The sequence below is a fragment of the Corvus cornix genome, chromosome Z, assembly GCF_000738735.6.
Source record: "Corvus cornix cornix isolate S_Up_H32 chromosome Z, ASM73873v5, whole genome shotgun sequence".
Lineage (NCBI taxonomy): Eukaryota > Metazoa > Chordata > Aves > Passeriformes > Corvidae > Corvus > Corvus cornix.
The window spans coordinates 53274381-53299507 of record NC_046357.1 but is presented as its reverse complement, the minus strand read 5'-3'; the positions used below and the strand labels follow the sequence as shown (position 1 = coordinate 53299507).

Here is a 25127-nt window from a genome sequence, read left to right as displayed (position 1 = left end):
AAATCCTTGGTTTAGTTTCAAGTTATTTTTTAACTCCTGTTGCAGCTGTGCAGTGCATGGTGCGTACATATGCAGGAAACCATTTTATTTGTGTGTGTCTGTCAGTGTCAAGCAAAGATCAAATAGAACAGGTTTTCTTATTAAAATCCCTCTAAATAAATGTCTAAATAAGTGTTGATGTGAAAGCAAGACCACACAGTCTGACGAAGAAAAAACATCTTTGGAGCTCTCTTGTCAGTTTAGGAAAAGCTTTAAGCATATCATAATAAACCTTAAATTCAGACAAGCAATCGGAGACACCTTACTCAAGTCAGGCAAATTTTACCACTCCAGAAAATCAATAGATTGCTAAAGACACATCAGCTGTAAGCCTAAAAGCTACACTGAACTCTGTGACTCCTACAACTTCAAATGAAACATTTCAATGTCTCCTCCCAAATCCTTAGACTTAATGGAGGGAATGGGATAAAATTCCATTGAGTCCCGTGAATTACTGTAGTTCCTCATTAAATATACTGGGTAAACAGAAATGTCATGACTCAAATAACCATTATCATTTAACATGGAATGTCAGTTGAGGTATCTGTACTTTTAGCAACAAGGAGTTGAGGAGCTTGAAAGACAAAAGAAATTATCTCAAGAAAAGTATTGAATTCTTTTTATTTAATTTTCAAAATTAATTCCCACCAAAGCTTCCCCTGACCCCTTTTCCTGCTGCCATTTAAGAAATAAGGATATCTTGGTTTCACTCATCATTTTCTGTAGTAACAGGTATATGTAGGCTTCATTTAAAGTGTATCTGCCTTCTACCTGAGCACTCAAGAACTATCATGAAAAGAAATTAAAATATTTGTCTCTCGACAATTAGTTCCACTCCAGTCTTATAGAAAGCAAATTATGAGAACTTTTATAGGCTGACTTAGATCTTAGAAGGCCAGATCAGTTTGAACGTTATGGTGTTTAAATCAGTGGAGCTTTTAGTATGTACCTGTCCAACAGATTTTGTGGCTGTCATATAATAGGGAGAATCTTGGACATATATTTCTGTAAGGCTTCCTTACTTTCCTGTATACAAAAATGGAAAACAAGAACAGCATTCAGTCTGTTTATAGAGATTATTTGACCTGTGTCATTTGGTACAATCCGCAGCACTTGAAGCAAAATCGTTGTGAGTTTTTCTAAATTTTGTTATACTTACAGTAGCAAACATTTGTATTCTCAGACTTGGGTTTCTGTTTTGATTGAGTCTACAGATCAGTTAATTTATGAGCACTTCTTAGCAAAACAGAAGATTCCCTCAATACAGTAAAGACTTCCTTCCTTATTGCAGATGTTGCTTTCCAACTGTTTCAGTTGTTATTTTGACAAAAATATTTTGTTAGAATCAAAATACAAATTCTTACCACCATAAGAAAAAATCAGTCTTTCTGTATTCTTTTCCAAAACAGAGGTAGGTCAGGCATATGCGTGATATATATTGATATATGTATGGATACGTAATTTCCTCTGCTACTGGGGGGGGGGCAGGGGGGAAGGGTTTGAACAGTATAAGCTATTTGGTACATCTGAATGGGGTTGCAATTTGCTTATGGTCACTTTTAATGTAGAACTAGTAGGTTACCCTGCATTACTTGCAGATTTCTTGTTTGTGTGTTGTAAGTCTTACATGAATTTGTGTCACTTAGAGATTTAAAAGGTCACTTGCAGAACTTCACAAATAAATAATTTTATTATCAAAATGAAGGTGTAACTTTTATAACATTGTATTAAGAGCATTTTAAAAAGTTTCACACAAAAAGTGATGCTTTGTCTTTTAAAATACGTTGAACATTCTCTTGGTATCTGATCATCTTACCAGATGATGGTTAAAATGTTTTGTAATGTGAATGTTTTTAGTAATTCTTACGGAGAATAAGCTTCTGAAGCTGCAGTAGGGGAAAAAAAGCCTGGAAGAGCTATGTTCTAGATAACTAGGTATGTAAATTTCTGTATTTTTATTTTAAGGCTTACTTTATTTTTTCCAATTGCTTTTATCCAGATTTTTCTGTATGTGAATTAAAAATGTTTATTTGTGCCATACCATCTCCCTGGCTTCAAATGTTTGTTGCAGAAGCAATTTTCAAACAAATGTGTTTACAGAGGGATATTACTGTTTCTACAGAACCTCTTTCTCTTCAGAAAATAGTAAGTAACTCTTCTACTCCTTAATAACCTATCACACTTCAGTATTTTACAAGTAATTGGATTCATTAAAGTCTTGAAATATATCTTTTCTCTGTGGTCTAAGGTCATGCTTGTTGCCTGCATTGTCTTTCCATGTGTTCCACTGCATTTAAATTTCTCTTTGCCTGAGATCTGGGTCCAGAACAATAGTAAGATTTTTCTTGCCAGAGAATTTGTCACACCTGGTTAATCTGTTTACATGCAGTTAACATGAAAGTGAAACAATGCAACAACACTGAAGGCAATGAAAGCTTTTGAAAATAATCCCTGATGTAATGATTGCAGTGTTACATTTGTACTTAAAGAGAATGCCAAATACAGTGTGATTTTTTCTTGGCTACTTTTTCCTTCAGGGTTTTTGAAGAGATGGGTCCAGGCATTTGTTACATAGATTTTACAATTTTGAACCACAGTGTATTCCTGTGAATTTCTCCTCTTAGAAACTTTCTCCTACTTAAAAACCTTTGCCTGCCTTCAAATCACAATTTGTGATAGTTCGTGAGAAAAAACATGATAAAAGCTGCAAAAGAAATTCTCAAAGCCATGACTGTTGGCAGGATGCAGGCAAATCAGGGCAATCACATGGTAATGTCATGCCCTAATTTAGAGTCTCATTTCAGTAATCTTAATACTAATGACTAAACAGAATATGGAACCCATAGCTGTTTGTCTATTTTCTCCTATTCTACAGGTAAAATCACAGAAAAACAAATTTATACCTTTATACATTTCCCATACATAAGTTTTCATGAATTTTACAGGAATTTATTGTGAACAGAGGTCATTGTTTGTTAATACAGCACATTTAAACAGAGCTTGAACAAAAGACTGTCAATTTTTAACATAAACCACCTGCAGAGCTAATATTTGATGTATATTGCCACATATAGAGCAGAATCACTACTTTTAGTATTGCCATGACTACTGAGCACTCTCTGCAACTACTTATAAATTTTTATGGTGCTTGAAACAAGTCTATGTGCTTTTTGTAGTTTTCCTTAGTACAACTGAGTCTCCTTTCTCATTCCATACAATAAAAATAAACTATCATCCAGTTTTGCCAGTTCTTCTCATACAGCATCTTATCAGCTAGGCTTTTCTCTGAGTTCAATAACTGACCTACTACTTCCTGATGGTAAATGTGCTGTGAAGGTGCAAGTAAGGTGTCCCTCACCTACTGCACTTTGCCTGAAAAATCTACAGTGAATTGCTAAATAGTCAAAGCCTTCCTTAATACCTTTCTTCAAATATAATTGTTGTGTATTTGGTGAATCCCCTCACTGGCCTTTTTCCTATGCTTTTGCCAAACTGCAGAAACTTAGATGACTTTTTAAAATAAGCAGTGTAAGTGGGTTTGAAGCTCTATGTTACTGTAAACAAGCTAACATCTGCAATAGCCAAGGCTGTCCTAATAATGAGAGAGCACCTAAGGCATAACTGGCTTGCTGCCTTTGCAATGCTCAAGGACTTAATCCAACCCCTCATCTTAGAAGAGATGAAGGAGTGGAGTATTCCTTTACCAAATTTCTCCCTGGATTGGGAGCAGGAAGTTTGTAAATACTTTGATTTAATACATGAAAGTCAATTAACTGTACTCAAGTCATATCCAGCTAAAGTGATCCAGATTTTCTCAGCTGCCAGAAACCTGAGAGGGGCCTAGAATTTCCCATTTTCTGTCTCAGACACAAGCCACTCATGGAGGCTAGTGTGAAGAGTGAATTGCAAAAACATCAGAAAGGAATGCAAAAGACAACTTGAAACAATCTATATGTACATGCAGGGATCAGTCTTCTTAAAACTTAGATACAGCAAGCTGTGGGTCATTGATGACTGCTTTGGAGCAAGTACAAAGAAAACAAAAGAAAATTTCTTCATTTAAAATATGTTACTTTTGCAACAGGTCTGTTCCTATTCACCTGCTTTGCGAGAGATAGGGATGCGTGAGACAAAGATACACAAAGCAAAGAAAAAGAAAATAGGGCAACAGCCATGCCCTGAGTCTCAAAGGACATTACAGATGCTAAATGGCGATAAGCAGAACCAAGTCAAAGTGCTGCCTGATCTACCGTAAGTAATACCTATAACATCACCAGTTTTATTCTGCTTTGGGGGACAGCTTCTGACCTGACACATTTCTTGAACTTTATGTGACCTGTTTTGTTGTCTACAAATTACTTCAACTGACAGAAAGCTCCATTGTAAGCCTGTAACACCTCTGGGCTGGGGTTTCCCGTTTCCTCATTGATCGTCAGTTTCAGTGTATATGCAGACTGATGTAGTTATATTTGTCCAATATTAAATTTATCGGGTATATACAGAAGTTCACTGTTCATAGAATTACCTTTAAAACAAGTTTTAAAGTGGGCAGTCATATTTGATTTCTGTTTTAAATACAGTCACAATTAAATGATGTAGAAATTATGGAATTAAGACATTTCAGAAATGATGCTGAAATGGATAAATCTAAGTATTCTTTATGTACACATTTAAAACCATTAAATACATATATATTAAAATATGAAATAGTGATTTTAAATGTGTCTGCTCTCTTTTCAGTGACTTAATCTTTAATAAACCTAGAGCAAAAACAGAAGTTCAGACTGCACACACCAAAGAGAGTTATCTTTTGGCTGAAGAAGTATACAAGAGAAATATCAAAGGTATTCTGTATATCTAATTTATGTTAAGAAGTCTAAAATGGTTAGAATTGATAGTTTTAGTTTTAAAAACTTTTCCTGATGACTGCTGAACTAAAACGATGGCCTATGCCCAAGAATTATTTTCTTATGGTTCACGTTTCTCTTTTCCAGTGTCTATTTAAAAGGAGGAATTTGAATATATGGTAAAATAAAGTTGCCTTCTTCATTACCTTCCTCCTCCCATATATTAAATACAGTGTACAGTTTGCGTGAGCTCATTCCAGTCTTGCCTGCCTTACTTTGCTAATCCACCTCAACCTGTGCTTGGTAGGATCAACGTCTTCTGATTTGCAAGTATAATTCAGTCTTCATCTCTCTGAGTCCTAGACATTTTGTGAACAAAGACTGAGGAGTATGCTATGTTACATAGCTGTTTTAAGCATATGGACTGTTTTCTTCCAGGCATTCAGCCCAGACTATGAAAGGCATTTGGCTTTTGTCTTAACTATACTGGAACTCACGTACCTAAGGAATAAAACAGCACTGCAGTAATTCATTCAGTTCCCATTTATTACACAAGTTAAATAAATTGTACTTTGCATAGACTTGCTTTACTACAGAATTACTTGCTGAAACTACTTTTTCATCTTCATCATCAGAAATTTACCTACAACTATATTAATATGACACCCAGGAGAAGGCTCAGGAAAAAACTGGCAAAAGCAAGCTGGAATTGTTAAAAAAATTAAAATCAGAATTGTATCACAAACACTGAAGGACAAGAGAAGACATCACCCCCTTTAAGGGTTTAGAAGAGCTTCAGTAACAGAGTCAGACCATACATTTTTTAAATTGATTCCCTTTCTCTTTATTGCTTTTGCAAATAAAATTGATGTGAATTATTACATCTGATTTCTACAAAGAAAAGTGAGCTGAAAGATAGAGGGGGGGGAAAAAACAACAAGCAAAACAACGCTGATTTTTTTTTCAATTCTCCCCTGCCAAAATTATAAGTAGTGTCTTCTGTTGAAAGAATGGGTATGGAGCTGGCAGATGTACATGGTAAAGGTATTAATATAACAAAATGTTCCATGTAAATTTTATTACAAAAGCTAAGAGATCTAGCCTGAGATATTTTGAATTTCTAAAATGTTTGGTTCATCATCCTTCACCTGGCTTCAGGATTTTCCTCTGGCTCTTGTTCAAACCTGATTAATTAATAAAAAGAAAACAGCATTTAGAATATGTCTGAAGTTTTTATTACGAGAAACTAGTGGTGTCTTTACATATAAGCAGCAGCTCTCAGTTGCTTGGTGTTTAATTTTTCATGCTTATTTCAGCTTTACATGGTACTAAGGCTTGGGATTTTTTTTTTCCAAAGACTACTGCTATTATTATTATTGTTTTATTTTTATTTTTATTATTTCTCTCTTTCTCCCCTCCTTCACTACTGTAGCCAAGTCAGACAGCCTATTGAGAAACAGCAAACCATCTGTTAATGGATTTGAAGTTTTGATTTATACTTGAGTGTGTAGAGGCACTCATGCTTAGCCAGAAACATTCATTTGAGTTAAGCTATAAATGCTGTGTAAAAAGAACCATACATTTTAATGTAGGTTCATGAATAAATTTAAGGGAGGGCAACTGCACTCTAAAGTTTTATTGCTTCAAAACCCAGTATTTTTTGGTGTTTTGTGATCACTTGGTGCTTTTATAGTGTGATTGAAGCTTTAAGCCTTGAACTAGAGGGGAGATAATTCCTGTGTTAAACCATTTGCAGTACAATTTCATTGCTGGATCTCTGGTGGAACAGAAGCTCTGTGGGGTTTTTTTTCTTAAAAGATGTTTAAACAGGATAAAGGAAAATCTTACTCATTATTGAGTTTTCTGGTACATAGCCAGGTTTCCTAGTTCCAGGCACTTTGATTATTTTCTTTAGTTGCTATCTTGCCTAGTCTAGTGTAATCTATTAATTTTTCATGGTAGGAGAGACAGCCCTGCATAAAGCTTGCAGAAATAACAAAGTGGAGAGATTGATTCAGCTTCTCTCTTTCCCAGGAATAGACATTAATGTTAAAGGTAAGTTATTCATTTTCTCAACAGAACTAAGAAATTAAGACACATAAATAACTATATTAGTACCTGTTTGGTAACAAGTTTGTTTTTATACAATCTAAAACTGCCTTTATTTTTTAAACAATGCAAAATAAGGACTTTACAGCAAACATTAAGGTAAGATAAATTCATAACTGACGTGTATTTTAACATCACAATTTCTACTGGTTTTTAAAAATGCTATTTTTTTTTTCAGATGTTTTTCAATAGAATTTCTTGTTTTGAAATCACAAGCTGCCATTCTAACTGTAGCGAATACTAAAAAAGTAAAGTGTTTTCCTGTCTAATGAATGACATTATTAACATTTCAGTACTACTTCTGCTGTTTTAAAACTTCCCTTGATTTATAATTCAGATTATGCTGGCTGGACGCCTTTGCATGAAGCCTGTAACCATGGCAGCACAGTGTGTGTCCGTGAAATTCTGCAGCGTTGTCCAGAGGTAGACCTGCTCAGTCAAGTGGACGGGGTGACTCCTTTGCATGATGCACTGTCAAATGGACATGTAGAAATTGGCAAGCTGCTACTTCAGCATGGGGGTGAGTGCATTTATGCTAAACTGGTATAGGGAAATTATCCACTGTTCTGAATCCATACGAATTTCTCAGTGTTTTTCTTGGTAGTTTCTTAAAATGTAAAGTTATTATGAAATACTTACTTTCAAACATTTTTAAGCCAAGCTGGTTTGGTTACAATAAAAATAATACTGTTTTCACACTTATCTTGATCAGCTGAATATGAAATTAACCAGGATTTCCACATGTTTTTCCAATATGGTGATGTTTTTATCCTGCATTTTACACCATATGCATTGCAACTCTGTTCTCCATTAATGAAAGTAAAGATTACCTAGTCACCAATCAAGGCTAATGACTTTCTATTGTTTTGATCTATTTTTACCACAACACAAAAATAGATTAGTTAAATCTCTATATATTCATGTATTTCAATATAAATTTGTTCAGCATTTACGAAAATTAATGTGATGGTCTCTGAAGAACACAATTAGCTTGGTAATTAGTTTAAGAAAGGAATCTATCCTGTAATCATGATAACTGCTGTTTAGGGATAATACTGGGAGGGATGCCTTAGTTTCTAAAAAAAGTACTTTGCCCCTTAGGCAGGCACACAATAAATGTTTTAAACAATATTTTTGTTCAAAGACAGGGTATTTGTATCTTGTTTTGAAGTATGTACTGTATCAGTATATCTAATTTAGCATGTTTTAAAAAACGCCTTGAACATCTGCAAAGAATGGTCTTGGATAGCAACTCTCCCTTCTTTTAATTAATTTACTAAACTGAATGTTTGCAATATCTGTACCGTTGCCCTACTGTGTCAGTGTAAACTGTGCTTTATATGCCGAGTCTAGATTTTTTCAATAAAAATTATTCTGTTTAGTCATGAGGCAGAAGAGTGTATTTAGATAGCCTGCTAATCAAGGTAGAGAAACAAAATTTTAATACATTCTTGGCATATGACCCTCTGTATTTACAGTGTTCTCCTGCCCCCTAAAGGCTATGTCTGTGTCTGTTGTGCAAGCACCAGATCCTAATCAATACATTCCTTCTGCAGTTCTACCTCTGTGTTTACTCAGTCTCAGTTCTGTGGCTCCCAGGTGTTTTATCTCTCTACTGAACCATGTATCTAAGATGCCGAGCCAATACCTGGGCTCAGTTCTATCAGTTGAAGTGATGCAATAGCCAATATTATAGTAAGCCCAGCTCCTCAACTGGAAATGGCATTGCACTGACAGATGTGCATTTTTGCTAGGCTGTTGTGAAGAATGGGTAGTGAATGGTCTTGTTATCATAGGGGAAGAACTCTACTTGCATTCATCAAGTTTTTCTGGCAAGTATAAAGCTGCGTGTATCTTTATCTTTGCCTTTGTCACACTCTGAGTTATAGCCTGTCAAGTAACTGACAAGCCCATGGTAGAAAGCATGTTACCTATTCAGTATGAATTTACTTAGCTCAGTAGTTTAGAACACATCTCTCTAAAAACTTATTCTGCTTTCTGTCTCTAAAAGCCTTTAGCTTGCAGAAGTTAATGATACTAAATAATCAGTAATAATATTACAGCTTTAATCAGAGCAAAGTTAAAATATCTATGATGGGTATGTAATGTGGGAGTTTACCTTTTGTCATTAAAATATATTTCTGAAGAAGTACTCAAGTTAAAATGGCATCATTACTTTAGCATAGTAATACAAATTTATGTAAGATTACTGATGTGTTTGTATTTGAAAAACACCTGTAGTGTCTTAACAGCCTTCATTTTTTTCTTACTGATGCAGCCTTTCTTAAACTTACCCAGAGATGTGTAAGCTTATGTCCATGGTACTAATGAACAGGAAGTACCAAAAGAATTTAATTGTTCAGACTAGTTCCGAACAAATAAACATGTCCCATTCACTTACTTTAAATCTATTTATTAGAGTAATTATGTTTTGCATTTCAGAAGTCTGTTAAGATCAAATTTTGAAACTCAGTTGTTAAGGAAGACTTGGATTACTACCCTAGTAGTTTACCTTGCTGCACAGCATAAGGCAAGATTGGCCACACCATCCAGAAAAGTAAAATAAAAACCATTCTAGTAACATGCCTTTAATTTGAAGTCATTGTCAGCCAATAAGCTGGTCTGTAAAGTACTTAATAGAATTAAGAATACTCTTAATAGAAGAGTAATAACATTACATTTTTGCATATACTATGTAAGTTAAGACAATATTGTAAATGGTTACAAAGGATCTCTCTACATGTTCTAGATTGTACTGCAAATATGTAACTCATCAGTTACATTAACATAACTTGGTACATACATACATAACTGGCTTCTGGCAATAAACAACCCAAAATCTTGTTCAGCTGCCAAATCAAATGTGCTGTTGTTACTAATGTTTATGTTTTCCCTGAAGGGCCATTCCTTCTAGAGCAGAGGAACTCCCATGAGAAATTGCCACTGGATTATGTTGAATCAGTCGCAGTAAAGGAAGAACTTTTGAGTCTTGTTCAACCAGGAGAGAGCTTCTATGAATGCAGAAAACAAGATTTTTGCAGTCAGAAGAGAGAACTGTGTTTGATTTTATTTAATAAGATGCTGCTGAATTTTTGTTCAGTTTATAATCTGTCTTCACCCTTGACTTTAACTCTCAGAGAGGTAGCTTGTTCAAATGTACTTCCAGTAATGGCTTGTGATAGCTCTAAGATGAAAAATAAATTTTCTGAAGATTGGTTGGTAGATGTATATTTTAGAGAGGTAGAGACTTTCCAAAAGCTACCACAATTTCTTCAAGAAGTATCTGCAAACATGTTTTTCTTCCCTGGTGAACAGACAAAGGCCTTATTAGCAGCTCTGGAAACTATGGTAGAAGCATATCAGCTCTTAAATATTTTTAGCAGTTAAATTCCAAACAAGCCACATTGGCTGAATCTTGACTGTTAACCCTTGATACTGGCCTAACTTTTTTTCCAGCAACCACAGAAGTACAAATTTCATACCCCTGCAAAAGCCCCACATGTTGGTATCTCCCACTTTGTTAATATTTTCCTCTAGCAGAGCCTGGAAGTCAGATACACTGATCCCGCACGTTTTTTAGGCAAAAATTTTCCAGTACCAGTGCTTTCTCTTTGCCTGACAGATCTGGATGTGTATGCTCTTAGTACGGTGCTATATAATTTACACTCAGTTAAACTTTGTATTTTCTGTCTTAGAAGTATTTTTTTTTCCTGCCGTGTGCCATATTTCTCTTTGGTTCTCAGAGGTAGTGACCCTAAACTTAAACCAAGCAGTTGATTATTTTATTCCTTGAGAAAGGCTTGTGTCTACATATTTTGATATCCTTTAATAAAGCTAGTGTTATAAATATGTCATGAAATAAAAACATATGGAAAAGCAAATTCCTTCTATCCATTTTCGTCTTATTTATCCTTATCAAAATTAAATTATATTATGTAAATTAATTGCGTATTGTAGAATTAAAAAGAGAAGGCATTATATATTTACAGAATCAATATACTAATATTTCCCATGTCTTTGTTTGATAGAAATGGTCACACAAAGACACGTGGAAAATATTGTTCCTCATCAGCACTATGTTGCTTGTAGTCTTGGTTATTTGTGTAGTGACCAACTGGAGGAGAGTGGCTCAGACACTTGGGTGATTTGCAGAACTCCGGTGGATACCACTTGCTGCTTCCCAAGTCAATGCATGCTTTGAAGAGCTGAATTCACCCTCAGCAAAACTTAAGGCTGTCCTTGGCTCTGCTCCAACTCATGTTGGCTTGCAGTGATTTGATAAAACCATTATACTGGCATGTAATGATCTGGTAACGCTCCTGGGACTACCTCAAAGGAAGATGCAGGTGGAAGCAGTGGCACAAATCTAGTTATGCTGGCAGGGGAATTTACAAAGGATCAGATGAGAATTTAAGTATATACTGGACGTCATATTCTAACACTACGTATGGATATCCTTAAAAATTATGCCCCACTTAATATGAAACTTTTGTCTCAGTTCGGAGTACATGCAAACTACACATGGTAAATCCTCTAAACTAATCCTTTAACCTAACAATTTAGGATTGTATGCTACATATTCTATCAGATAGACCTTTAAATTAATTAAGAAAAAGAGAAATTCCCACGCTGTTCTTTAAAAGGTATTGAAGGCAAGACAGCTGAATTACGTAATTGTGCTTAGGGATTTGGGGTTGTATAAGAGTTACGTGTTTTGGGGAGCCCTTATTGCTCATTTATACAGAAGTATCTACAATTCTTGCCCTGCATCTTTGTAGAGATCCAAATTAATTCCATAGTAGGATCTGGAGAAGAGACACTCAAATGGAAGTTTATGCTTTTCCTTTCCAAGTGAAGAGAAGTGCTGCTTTAGAATGAGGATTGTCTGGTCTATTTATTTTTTTCTAATAGATTCAGTAATAGATGATTTAACTTAGCCTTCAAAAGGTAGGTATGAATTAGCAACACTCCCAATTCCAGTTCTTCTGTAATAGCCATTTATAATATTAAAAAAGAAAAAAAAATTTGGAAGAAAGGGTGTGGAGAAAGAGCCGCTTCTGTAATTGATGTTGCTTGACTAGAGGGATTAAGTTCCATTCATGCATCTGGCATGCAGCACACTACAATTTCCATTTAGCCTTTCTGCAGCTGAGATATATGATCTTATAGCAACCCACAGAACATGCTCAAACCAAGTTGACTTTGAAACCGGACCTTTATTACAGATGTTCCATGCTTATTAATGGCCAATTACTATTTTTATACATGAAGGCAGAACAACCTGCTCTAATAGACTAAAAGGTCAGTGCATATTAGACTTGTTTCTGTCTATGCACTTTTAATTTTTTCTAATAAGAAAGAAACACCAAAAAATCCTTTGTCGTATATGAGATAGACAAATAAATTTCAGTATTTCCTTTTGTAGGCCACAATGTTATGTGTGTACTTTCTAAAAAATGCAAAATACACATTTAAGTTGATGATATTGACATTTTCTTTAGTCAAGAATTTGATACATAACTGTGAATTTTAAATAATTGGGATTCAGAGAATCCTGAAAAGATTCTGCTGGGTCTCAAAAAGCAAGTCCTTTAGAATATTCATATATATTTTTAATTCTACTAATTCTAATAATGTAGCAGTGACTGAAATGAAAGCAGGAAAAGCATTATTTTGGCCTGATGGTAATTCTGCTTATTTAGCCAAGACATTCCCACAATTATTTGTTATTATTTATATCATTTAGAAAGGAAAAAAATTCACATCAATCATTTAAAAAGTCCTCCTTAAATAGTTAATTTCAAGTACCTTCCTCCAAAATAATGTACATAACATATGCTAAATGAACATTATTAACATTGCAAAATGACCCAGTCAAAAGTTAGCAAATATGTGAATTAATGTTCCACAAGGAACCCCAACTTAAACATTGTCTGTGCACATCATCAGTCTTTAATTATATGGTAACACAATTCTGTTCTCTCTAATGTTATATTGGTTTAAGGATTATATACTGAAAGTTTTCCTGTTATTTCCCAGGTATTGCAGTTCAGTTTTATATGTGTTCAGTTTTACGTATACTCAAGTTTGCAAACTTCCTACCCTTAAAAAGTGTTAAGTATATCTGTCATATTTAACATAAAATTATATGCTTCATCCAATTTATTAGAACACCTGTTCTGTTTCAGTATAGCAAAACTTCCCTGTTAAAGTGAGATCTGTTTATAAGATTAAATTGTTTGCTTTTTAAAATCTCTCTTGGTATGTAGGGTATTTCTGTCTTAGCCAAAAGAACAAACAAAATCAACCTTTTTCTCTCTATTTCACACACTGACATGCTTCAGAAGCACAAAGGTGTATCTTCATCCTCAATCAATCCTATTTTTCCCAGGCCTTTAAAAAGTTCTTAATTATTTTTCACATTCAGCATACAGTTGGAGAATATCTCTTTTGCAAGATATGCAAGATATGGGAAGCAATGCTGCTTCCCAGTGAAGTGAGCAACAGTGGTCATCAAACTTGATAGCAGTAAAACAGAAGGTAGAGAACACTGGGATATGCAGTCAGGAGTTTCAGTGGTGCACAAAGATGTTGGTCAAGCTTTAAAAATTGCACAAAAAGTTGTATTAAGCACTAGTTTAAGTGTTGTATATCCTCTGTCATATATTCTTTGTTTCACACTACTGCTATTACAAGATCACACTGATGAAGCACATCACTTCATGTCTGTGCTGGTTTGGCCAAATCTAGAAATATATCCTCTAAGAGAAGGCAGGTTACAACCACCCCTCCCCCACCAGGTTCGGGAAAAAAGAAACTTTTTCCTTGAAGGAAAGTGAAATAGATAAAAACTATTTATTTAACAAATCACAGGAAAAAAACGATATGAATGCTAAATAATGAAATCTCTCACTGTAGAGAGAAAACCTGGGAAAATTTCAGAGTCCTTCCGTAGATCTCTCTCTCCCCCTCCTTGGAGCTGGGACAGGGTGGTGGGGCCCACCTCCAGGGCCAAGGCCTCAGTGGGCATTCCTCCCAATGTATTCTGATGTTGAAACAGTCCAGCAGAGGAAAAAAGAAAAAAAAAATAAAGTCCCAGGAAAACAAAAGTTCAATTCTCCGTCTCTCTCTGGAGAAAGAGAAAGGAGCTGAAAAACTGGCCGAAAGCAAGCCAGGTGCTTTCCCCCCTCTCACTCTGCTACCACAGCTGAACACAGAACCATTGCTATCTCTGTGTCCTTGAAAACATGAAAACAATCTGCTTAGAAAGTTCCCTCAGTTTTGTCTCTCCCCCCCTCTCAGGTTCAGTTTAAATGCACAGAAAGGCACAAAATTAATTTCTGGGCATGGGGCAGTGATATGGGATACACATCACAGTCACCCAAAGACATTCCACCCTTTATCCCATATTGTTGGCTCAATGCCCAAACTAATATATTCTAACTCTACACACACACATTAATACATACTCATACATATATACACAGCTATGTAAGAACAGTGACAGTGACACTCAGCAAACAAGGGTATACAGGCATTCCACACTACAGGTGGTTTTCACCCAACAATCAGATCTCCCTGTGGTACACAACGTGTTGTTCCATCTTTCTGCATTACCCACCATGTGCAACCAGGTCCCTGAGCAAAGACAGCCCCACAGATGGGTTTGTCTGTACTCGAGGCAGAATTATTCCAAACAGTCTTTCCTAACAGACCTCTGACATGCACTACTGGGACCTTATCTCCATCTACTGTATGCAGGGATTCAGACTGGGCTGGACCAGCTCTATTGGTGGAACCTTGGGTGTTGACTAACCAGGTGGCCTTTGCCAGATGCTGGTCCCAATTTTTGAAAGTTCCCCCACCCAATGCCTTCAAGGTGGTTTTCAACAATCCATTGCACTGTTCCACTTTGCCTGCAGCTGGTGCATGGTAAGGGATGTGGTACACCCACTCAATGACATGTTCTCTAGCCCAGGTATTAATAAGGCTATTCTTAAAATGAGTCCCACTGTCAGATTCCATTCTCTCAGGGGTGCTATGCCTCCAAAGGACCTGCTTTTCCAGGCCCCGGATGGTGTTCCGGGCAGTAGCGTGAGGCACAGGGTAGGTCTCCAGCCATCCAGTGGTGGCTTCTACCATTGTGAGCACATAGCGCTTGCCTTGGCGGGTTTGAGGCAGTGTGATGTAATCAATCTGCCAGGCCTCCCCATACTTGTATTTGGACCATCGCCCACCATACCACAGAGGCTTCACCCGCTTGGCCTGCTTGATCGCAGCGCATGTCTCACAGTCATGGATAACCTGGGAGATACTGTCCATGGTTAGATCCACCCCTTGGTCTCGTGCCCACCTATAGGCGGCATCTCTGCCCTGATGGCCTGAGGCATCATGGGCCCATTGAGCTAGGAACAACTCTCCTTTATGTTTCCAGTCCAGGTCTACCTGTGACACTTCTATCTTTGCAGCCTGATCTACCTGCTTGTTGTTTCGGTGTTCCTCATGAGCCCTACTCTTGGGGACATGGGCATCTACACGGTGGACTTTCACAACCAGCTTTCTTACTCGGGCAGCGATGTCTTTCCACTCTTCAGCAGCCCAGATTGGTTTTCCCCTACGCTGCCAACTAGTTTTTTCCCACTTTTCCAGCCATCCCCACAGAGCATTGGCTACCATCCATGAATCAGTGTAGAGGTAGAGCTTTGGCCACTTCTCTCTTTCAGCAATGTCCAGGGCTAGCTGAACAGCTTTGAGTTCAGCGAGTTGGCTTGATCCACCTTCTCCTTCAGTAGCTTCTGCAACCCGTCGTGTGTGACTCCATATGGCTGCTTTCCACTTTCATTTCATCCCTAGGATATGACAAGAACCGTCGGTGAAAAGAGCATAGCATGTGTCTTCTGATGGCAGTTGGTTGTATGGTGGAGCTTCTTCAGCACGTGTCACTTGTTCTTGTTCTTCCTCATCACTGAGACCAAAGTTTTCACCTTCAGGCCAGTTTGTGATTATTTCCAAAATCCCAGGGCGATTCAGTTTTCCAATACAGGCGTGCTGTGTGATGAGAGCAATCCATTTGCTCCATGTGGCATTGGTGGCCTAGTGGGTAGAGGGAACCTTTGCTTTGAACATCCACCCCAGCACCGGTATACTTGGAGTGCCAGGAGGAGTTGTGCTTCAGTGCTGATTACCTCTGAGGCGGCTTAGATTCCTTCATAGGCTGCCAAGATCTCCTTCTCTGTTGGAGTGTAGTTGGCTTCAGACCCTCTGTAGCTTCGGCTCCAAAATCCCAGTGGTCGACCTCGAGTCTCGCCAGGCACCTTCTGCCAGAGGCTCCAGGACAGACCATGGCTCCCAGCTGCAGAGTAGAGCACGTTCTTCACTTCTGGTCCTGTTCTGACTGGGCCAAGGGCTACCGCATGAGCGATTTCCTGCTTGATTTGGGCAAAAGCTTGTTGCTGTTCAGGACCCCAGTGGAAATCGTTCTTGTTGCAGGTAACCAGGTAGAGAGGGCTCACGATCTGGCTGTACTCGGGAATATGCATCCTCCAAAAGCCTATGGCACCTAGGAAAGCTTGTGTTTCCTTCTTGTTGGTTGGTGGAGACATTGCAGTGATCTTATTGACAACCTCGGTGGGAATCTGACACTGTCTATCTTGCCATTTCACTCCCAGGAACTGGATCTCTTGAGCAAGTCCCTTGATGGCAAAACCAGCTTCCAGGAGAATTTGGATGATTTGCTCTCTTTTCTCAAACATTTCTGTTGCAGTGTTCCCCTACACAATGATGTCATCAATGCACTGCAGATGTTCTGGAGCCTCACTCTTTTCTAGTGCAGTCTGGATCAGTCCATGACAGATGGTGGGACTGTGCTTCCACCCCTGGGGCAGTCGGTTCCAGGTGTACTGCACGCCCCTCCAGGTGAAGGCAAACTGAGGCCTGCACTCTGCTGCCAGAGGAATGGAGAAGAATGCATTGGCAATGTCAATAGTGGCGTACCACTTTGCTGCTTTGGACTCCAGCTCGTACTGGAGCTCCAACATGTCCAGCACAGCAGCGCTCAGCGGTGGAGTCACTTCATTCAGGGCGCGATAGTCCACAGTCAATCTCCATTCTCCTTCCAATCTGCGCACAGACCAAATGGGACTATTGAAAGCTGAGTGGGTCTTGCTGATCACCCCTTGGCTCTCCAGCTCACGGATCATCTTGTGGATGGGAATCACAGCATCTCGAATTGTCCAGTACTGTCGAGGTAGCAATTGGTACTCTTTGTTCTTCCACCTTCAGAAGGCCAACTGCAGATGGATTCTCTGATAGTCCAGGCAAAGTGTTCAATTGCTTAATGCCCTCTGTCTCCACAGCTGATATTCCAAAAGCCCACTTGAGTCCTTTGGGTCTCTGAAATACCTGCTTCGGAGGAAGTCTATGCCCAAAATGCACAGGGCCTCTGGACCAGTCACAATGAGATGTCAGGCTCACCTCAGCTTCCACCAAGGTCAAATCTTGTGATCCACCTGTTACACCAGCAATAGAAACAGATTCTACCCCCACATGTTGTGATGGAATTATTGTACACTGCGCACCAGTGTCAACCAAGGCATCATATTTTTGTGGTTCTGATGTACCAGACCAGTGAATCCACACAGTCCAAAACACACGGTTTTCCCTGACCTCTACCTGGCTAGAGGCAGGGCCCCTCTATTCCTGTTTATCCTTCTTTCCCTGGGCCTGCATCTTAGAGGTTCCTTCATGGGAATCGCACATGTCATCGTCTTTTCCATCATTTCTGGCAGTTTGGCTACAGGCAACTGGAGCTACTTCCTTTTTGGTAGAACTTCCTTTCTGAGACTTGCGCTCCTTCAATTCACGTGCTCATGCTGCCAGAGCAGAAGTAGATTGTCCACCCCACTTCCTCATGTTTTCCCCAATGTTACACAGGAAATCCCACAGCTCTCTTCGTGGGATGTACTTTTTCTCTTGGGAACGTCCATGTTTGGTATCAGAATCTCTGATCTCTACTGCTGAGATTTGGAGAAGGCCCTCTTTGATCTCCTTCCTTGTTGCTGCGACCCAGGCCACTGCTGGGCTGGGGCAGGGGAATGTCAATCAAGTCAGAGCTCTCCCGTGGGTAGAATTCCCCACCCACGACAGTGACAATGAGGGAGGGTCGATGGGTGGTACAGAGACCTAAGCCACATTCCCCCTGGGTGGTGCCCGGATTCAGACAGCCTCCCCTTGTTCAGGAAAATTCTCTCTTACTCAGCTGTTCTTGGGTTCTTTGTTATAACTCCCGCCTCCCAGTTTCTCCCATTGGTTCTTGTTGAATTGTATCCTCCCTCTGGCTTGTAACTCATTGGTCGTTTTCCCCTTTCCTCGCAGTTTTCAAACCCCCTATAAAACTGAGGGAAAAGCCTCCTGGAGCGATTATGATCTTTGCCATGTTCAGGTTGCTAAACTTGTGACAATAAACCTGTTAGAAGCCATACCAGAAGCCCCTCTCTTTTCCTTTGCCTATGGAGCAACACAAGCCCAGGCCATCGGGTCCCTGAAGTGCCTCCTCCTTAGAGGAACCAGCATGCGCGCCCAGGCAGCACTTTTCTGCTAAGCCAGTCCAGAAAGATGTCACAGAAGTAAAGCTGCTTTTCTTCTGTCTGAGGACATTTCAGAGCTCATGCTAGCGAGCCAGGGACAGTGTTACTTCTTAAGTTCTTGGTGCATCTTCTCTATCTTATCTTCCATTTTCTGCATATGTGTTTCCACAGCGACTCTTGCATGTGTTGGGCCATGCACAGAGTCTGCATATGCTCACAGCTTCACTGCCATATCCCGCACGGTCTCATTCGCACCGTAGTCCGGTTTCATTATTGCTAAAGCAGAAGCGTATTCTGGTGGCCCAAGATGTATGAGTTTTCACAACATGTATGGAATAACTCTGGCCCAGTCTGGACTCCTCAATCCTGGGTCATCTGTGAAGACAATCTCTACCTCCCCTAGTTCTCTCAGGCACTGGATCCCTTGTTCTGTGGTCTTCCACTGGGTCTGCTGCATACAGAAATCATCTGCGCACATATATCTTTCCCTCGCGCCATTTAGGACCCGTCTCCAGAGATTGTTAGACTCAGTCCTCCTTATTATTGCTTGGTCGATAATTGGATCACGTGACAGGGATCCCAAATGCCTCGCTTCAGCACCATCCAGCATCACATCATCACCTGCAGCATCCCAAATACGGACCATCCAACTTATTATGGATTCATCAGACCATCAGGTGTAATCCTTTCTTAGGCTGTAAAGGTCCTTTATGGACATGGACTCAGTAGTGGTTTCTGTGCCTGAGTTGGTGGTTTTGAGGTTCCATCCCCAGCATCTTTTGAGGTTCCTTCCCCTGCATTATCCTCATCTTTCACTGGGCGATCAGTTTTGGTTGTATGTTTTTTCCTCGTGACAGGGGCCACTGTGAATCGCTTGGACTCTCCATCTGGTTTGGGCTTGCTGTCTGGTGTGGCTGCAGCCTGAGTGACTGGGGTGTCTGCAGGCTTCGCTGATTTATCTTTCTGCCCCTCTACCTTTACCTGCTGCAGTGTGCAATAGGCATATGCCAAGGACCAACATATTGCAAAAACCTTTTTCTCAGAATTTTCATTGTATTTCTCTTTCAGATATTTCCCCACCAGCTGGTTTCTGAATTTGTTCAGATGGGAAATCCCAAACTATTGAGTCAGAGAATTTCTTCAGGATTTGGCCCATATCCTCCCATTTCCCACACCACTCAGGATTTTCCACCTCTGGGTCAGGTGTCTCAGCAGTCACCCTGGAAATCTGAGCTCTCATTCTAGACAAGCTGAGAGACATATGGAGGGAGATTACCAGATTAAATACCAGGAAGGTGGTCTCTTTAACATCCAGGGGATACTGAACATTCTCAAAAGATAACCTATCAAATTTAAACAGAAGGGAAACCCCATCTCCTCCTCTTCTAACAATCTGGGTGCAATTACTAATAAATTCCCAAAACAGGCTACTAAAGCTAGGACTGGGGTTAGGACAGAGAAACCACTTATCATACACACTTCGAACAGCTGCCTGTACCTCTGTAAACTTCTTATAAATCATTATCACCAAGCACAGCAAAATAGAAATCCGAATTCGTGCCCCTGCTCTGCAAAAATTCCTTATCAAGGATAAGATCGGACCAAGTTGTGCATAGGCAAATAGGCCTAAGGACCAGAAAGGCACTTACACCTCAAACAAGCCTAAGGACCAGAAATACATTGATGTATCAAGCCAGAGAGACATTATGAACTCAAGCAACATGATGACTACTTTACCCCAACACAAAGTAGTTAAATTCAAACTAAAATGTAATTAGCACAGGTTTTTCACTTTCCTTCGAGCCCCACAGTTGGGCGCCACTAAATTTGTGCCAGTTTGGCCAAATCTAGAAATATATCCTCTGAGAGAAGGCAGGTTACAACCATCCCTCCCCCACCAGGTTCAGGGAAAAAAGAAACTTTTTCCTCGAAGGAAAGTGAATTACTAATGCTAAATAATGGAACCTCTCACTGTAGAGAGAAAACCTGGGAATATTTCAGAGTCCTTCCATAGATCTCTCTCCCCCTCCTTGGAGCTGGGACAGGGTGGTGGGGCCCACCTCCAGGGCCAAGGCCTTGGTGGAAATTCCTCCCAATGTATTCTGATGTTGAAACAGTCCAGCAGAGGAAAAAAAAGAAAAAAACAAAGTCCCAGGAAAACAAAAGTTCAACTCTCCGTCTCTCTCTGGAGAAAGAGAAAGGAGCTGAAAAACTGGCCGAAAGCAAACAGGGTGCTTTCCCCCCTCTCACTCTGCTACCACAGCTGAACACAGAACCATTGCTATCTCTGTGTCCTTGAAAACATGAAAACAATCTGCTTAGAAAGTTCCCTCAGTTTTGTCTCTCCCCCCCTCTCAGGTTCAGTTTAAATGCACAGAAAGGCACAAAATTAATTTCTGGGCATGGGGCAACGATAGGGGATACACGTCACAAAGTCACCCCAAGACAATGTCAAAAATTGTTTATAAGAAGGTTTATAGAGGATTTTTTTATTTCAAAATGGTCACTCACACTGGCAAATAAGTAACTTCTGCCAGTATATTACAGTCTGGCCTCAGATGTTTTGCTGTTGAATTATTTTTATTCTGTAGCAAAGTTTAGCATATAAAATTTGAATACAGCTGTAGCTTCAATAACCACTTAAAATTTTTTATAACAGAGAGGAGCTTCAGACCTCAGAGCCTGAGCTCCCTTTAAACAATCTAACTAAATAGTCCTGAAGCTCTTCCTGCACCATCTACAAGCCTGACTGCAGTTAAATTGCTGTATTGCAAAATCCAGCATCACAAATGCCCTATGCAGTTTGTACCAAACCATGCCTCTTTCCCCTCATCAACTTTTGAATACCGTGCTCTGTTCTGGGCCCCTCAAATTAGGAAGGATGTTGAGGTGCTGGAACATGTCCAAAGAAGGCAACAGAGCTGGTGAAGGGTCTGGAGCACAAATCCTGTGAAGAGCACCTGAGGGAGCTGGGGTTGTTTAGCCTGGAGAAAAGGAGGCTCAGGGGAGAGCTTATCACTCTCCACAACTGCCTAAAAGGAGGGCATAGCCAGGTGAGGGTTGGTCTCTTCTCCCAGGCAACAAGATGAACCAGCCTCAAGATGCACCAGGTTTAGGCTGGATATCAGGAAAAATCTCCTCACAGGAGGGTTTGTCAAGCTACCCAGGGCAGTGGTGAGGTCACCACAGCTGGAGGGATTTAAAAGATGATTAGATGTGGACTTATGACATGGTTTAGTGGTGGGCTTGGCAGTGCTGAATTAAAGGTTGGACTTGATGATCTTAGCGGTCTTTTCCAACCTAAAGTATTCTATGATTCTATGACAGTGAGACCCTTTGTCCCAGGACCACACTGAGCCTTTTTGCCTTAGCACAGTGCCATGCTCCTGTGTGGTTGAGAGTGCCCAGTAAGTTCATCCATCTCCAGCTTATTTTCAGGTAGGTACAGACTTCACCGTGTGGTCATCTCATGATCACATGAAATTTTTCCCAAATGAATACAGCTTAAAATGTGTCATATAACTCCATCTTTAATCTGTTAAATGCATATAAAGTAATTATAATCATGCAACTGTAACATATAAAGAACCTTAGAAATTAATAAATTTATCATCATATTTATTAGGACATGAAATAATGGTTTTTTAGAAAACAGCTGTAAAAATAATTTTGGAAAATATTCATCTCATATTCATCTGAATGTTCATATTCAAATAAAGATAGGGAAGTGCACCTGATTTATCAACCCAGCTTGTAATCTTGGAGGAAAAAAAACCCAAACAAAGTATTCTGATTCATCTAAGAAGCTGGTTTAAGTCAGGATATCAATAAATACTACTATAATAGCCTATTTTAGGTATCTCAGTAAATGAAAAATGGCTTTTTTAAAAAAAGGATGAGCTCAGCAGACTGTCCAGCAGGCAGGCACTGAACTCCGTGTAGAAGAGATAAAACAGTAAAGCTGCAGAGCTCCAGTAACAGTATCTACACAGACATCTGTGAAACGGTGTTTGGGGACCACAATTAAATTGCTCCAAAGATAATTAGAAGTATTAAGAAACAATATCTCTATCTCCCTATATCTTATGATAATACACATTTTAAAAAGGGAAATTAGACTATTTTGATGATTTTCAACAACATCAGGAAGTACTGTTACCATTCATATTCAAAGGTACTGCTGGCTCGAGGGGGAACGAAAGGAGGAAGAGGACTTGAACTTGGAGGTAAGAAATTGAAATCCTACTTCAGAGTTCTTTCAGTGCAAATTTCGTTAGTCTTTCAGAAGAACTATCTTAGTGATGCTGGAAATTTGCCAATAATCTTGAACATAGCAGAAGTGAAAATAAAACAATCAAAGAGTGAACATTCAGCTTATACCAGTTGTTAAGAGTACTGACACAGAGAAGTTTGCCTCTTGTGGTTTGTTGCTTGCACATAGGTGAAGTCTAATTAATCTAATTTTTGTCTTACCTAAAAGAGCTTGTACACATTTACAACATGTCACAGGTTTTCTGAAGAGTCATGTAGAGAAATTCTCATTCTTGCTTAACTCCCAGTGCACCTAAATCACCTTGCTCTTTTATTTAAAACTTGAAGATGTTTTGCCAAGATATATGTACCTATGTATATACCAGCACACCAGTAATCACATGTGCTTTGGAAAATTTAGGAAAGGCAAATCTAAGCTGAAAAATAAAAAAATAAATTAAATAAACCAAACAGAGGGATCTGTATTCAAGGAACAGTAGTGTCAATAATTCAGCCTGTTGGTTTGTTATTTGCCTTGCTTACCCATTTAGTCTTACAATCTGATATTTTCTACTTCTCACTAATGCTCCCACCCTAATCATCTTTAATGATGTAATGCTATCTGCATGCCTGCTGAAATTTTGTTCTGAGAAAAAATATGATCTGGCATTTTGTGGTAGTCAACCAGCCACCACTTCCAACTGTTCAAAGCACACCCTCTTTGTGCAGAGACATGCTATTTATAAGGGCTTGAACTATGAAAGATTGAACACATGGGTACCATGTGGCCTGATTACAACGTATCATCTTTGTCAACCCCTTCTGATTTTGGGAGCATTCATAGAACCTGTTCCTGATGGGCCTTTGCAAACTCCACACAAAAAAGCAGTGAGGGAAATTACAAGATTAAAAAATGGGTAAAGTTATCAAACGCTCTACCATAGTTTTATTTATAGGCCCTTCCTCACCATTTTTAAACTAATGTTCAGATTGGGCATTTGGTGGTTTGGGAATGGTGCTCCCCAGTTCCGAGTCCCCACCAAGACTCTCCAGACCACATGCTGCTTTCTTGCTCCCCTGCTTTTTCCACTCCCCTTTCCCCCGGCAAGAGGATGGAGAGAATTGGAGGCAGAAAAGGCAAAGATCACGGGCTGTGATAAGAACAGTTTACTGGAAGGAGCAAGGAGATAAGAAAACAGGAAGAGTAGCAGCAACAATACTAAGGACAGAGGGTAGGAGGAAAGAAATGATTCGCACCCTCCCAAAAGTAGACAATACCAGATGGCTTCCTCCCCCACAATTTCTAGACCAGAAGGAACCCCTTCAGCCCAGAAGAGAGACCCTTTACTCCATCCCCAGCAATGACAGGAGGTGGTATAGAATAACCTTTGGGTGCTGGCCATGCCCTCTCCCAGCTATTTCAAAAATGAGACCTGTCCTGGACATTAACCACCTGTTATTCTATACCATCCTCATCATGCCCAGTTCCAACACCTTCCACTGTACACATAGAGATACATGTACACACACGAGCACAGGTATCATTTCCACAGTCAGTGCCTGTCCCCCCCAAGATGTCTGTTGAGGTCATTTAGTCCATGACAGTGGGTTCTATACATCCTAAATGTCTTCTAGGAGAGAAGGATAGGTGTGTGCTGTTGGTTGGCTGCAACCTGCTTATAACTGGTGTATCTGGAGCAGTCCATATACACTGGCCATGGTACTTGTGGCACACAGTGGCAGGGTCATTCAGCAACCAATATTATACAATGAAACAGATTGTCTCACCAAAATATCAAATCCCCTTCAGGTACACATCATGTTTCCCTATCCATCTGCACTAGCTTCCAAGTGCACCCAAATCCCCAAGGAAAGGCAGTCCCATAGACAGGTTTGCCTTTGCTTGAGGCAGGACTCAAACAAACTGTGTTCCCCAACACTTTTCTCATATGTACCACATGGGCATTATCCCTTTCTACAGGATATGTGGACGTTTTGGTTGGGCAGGGCCAGCTTGATTGGGAGAGTTAATGTTAACTAACCAGGTGGCCTTTGCTAAATGTAGACCTCAATGTTAGAAGTTCCCACCACCCATTGCTTTCAGTGTGGTTTTTAACAGTCCACTGTACTGTTCAATTTTCCCAGAGGCTGGTGCATGACAGGGAATATGATGCCCACTCAATACTGTGCTCTCTGGCCCAGGGGTCTCTGAGGCTATTTTTAAAATGAGTCTTGTTGTGCAACTCAATTTTCAGTTCTTTCTGGGGTGCCATGTCACCACAGGACTTACTTTTCA

At 39.5% G+C, this 25127-nt stretch overlaps 1 protein-coding gene across 6 annotated transcripts in view; it reads left to right on the top strand.

Moving 5' to 3' along the window:
• Window positions 1–10885, top strand: part of SLF1 (SMC5-SMC6 complex localization factor 1) — a 34658-nt gene extending 23773 nt beyond the window's left edge. For 3 of the 6 annotated variants that reach the window (XM_039567670.1, XM_010393044.3, XM_010393046.3), the window contains 6 exons: window positions 2039–2184; window positions 4124–4290; window positions 4780–4883; window positions 6849–6941; window positions 7333–7515; window positions 9895–10885. In XM_039567670.1, coding sequence (XP_039423604.1) covers window positions 2039–2184; window positions 4124–4290; window positions 4780–4883; window positions 6849–6941; window positions 7333–7515; window positions 9895–10382 — 1181 coding nt within the window. In that variant the 3' untranslated portion in view covers window positions 10383–10885. The remainder of the gene's footprint in view (window positions 1–2038; window positions 2185–4123; window positions 4291–4779; window positions 4884–6848; window positions 6942–7332; window positions 7516–9894) is intronic. The other 3 variants (XM_039567669.1, XM_039567667.1, XM_039567668.1) reach the window with 1 other exon arrangement.
• Window positions 10886–25127: the final 14242 nt, after the last annotated feature.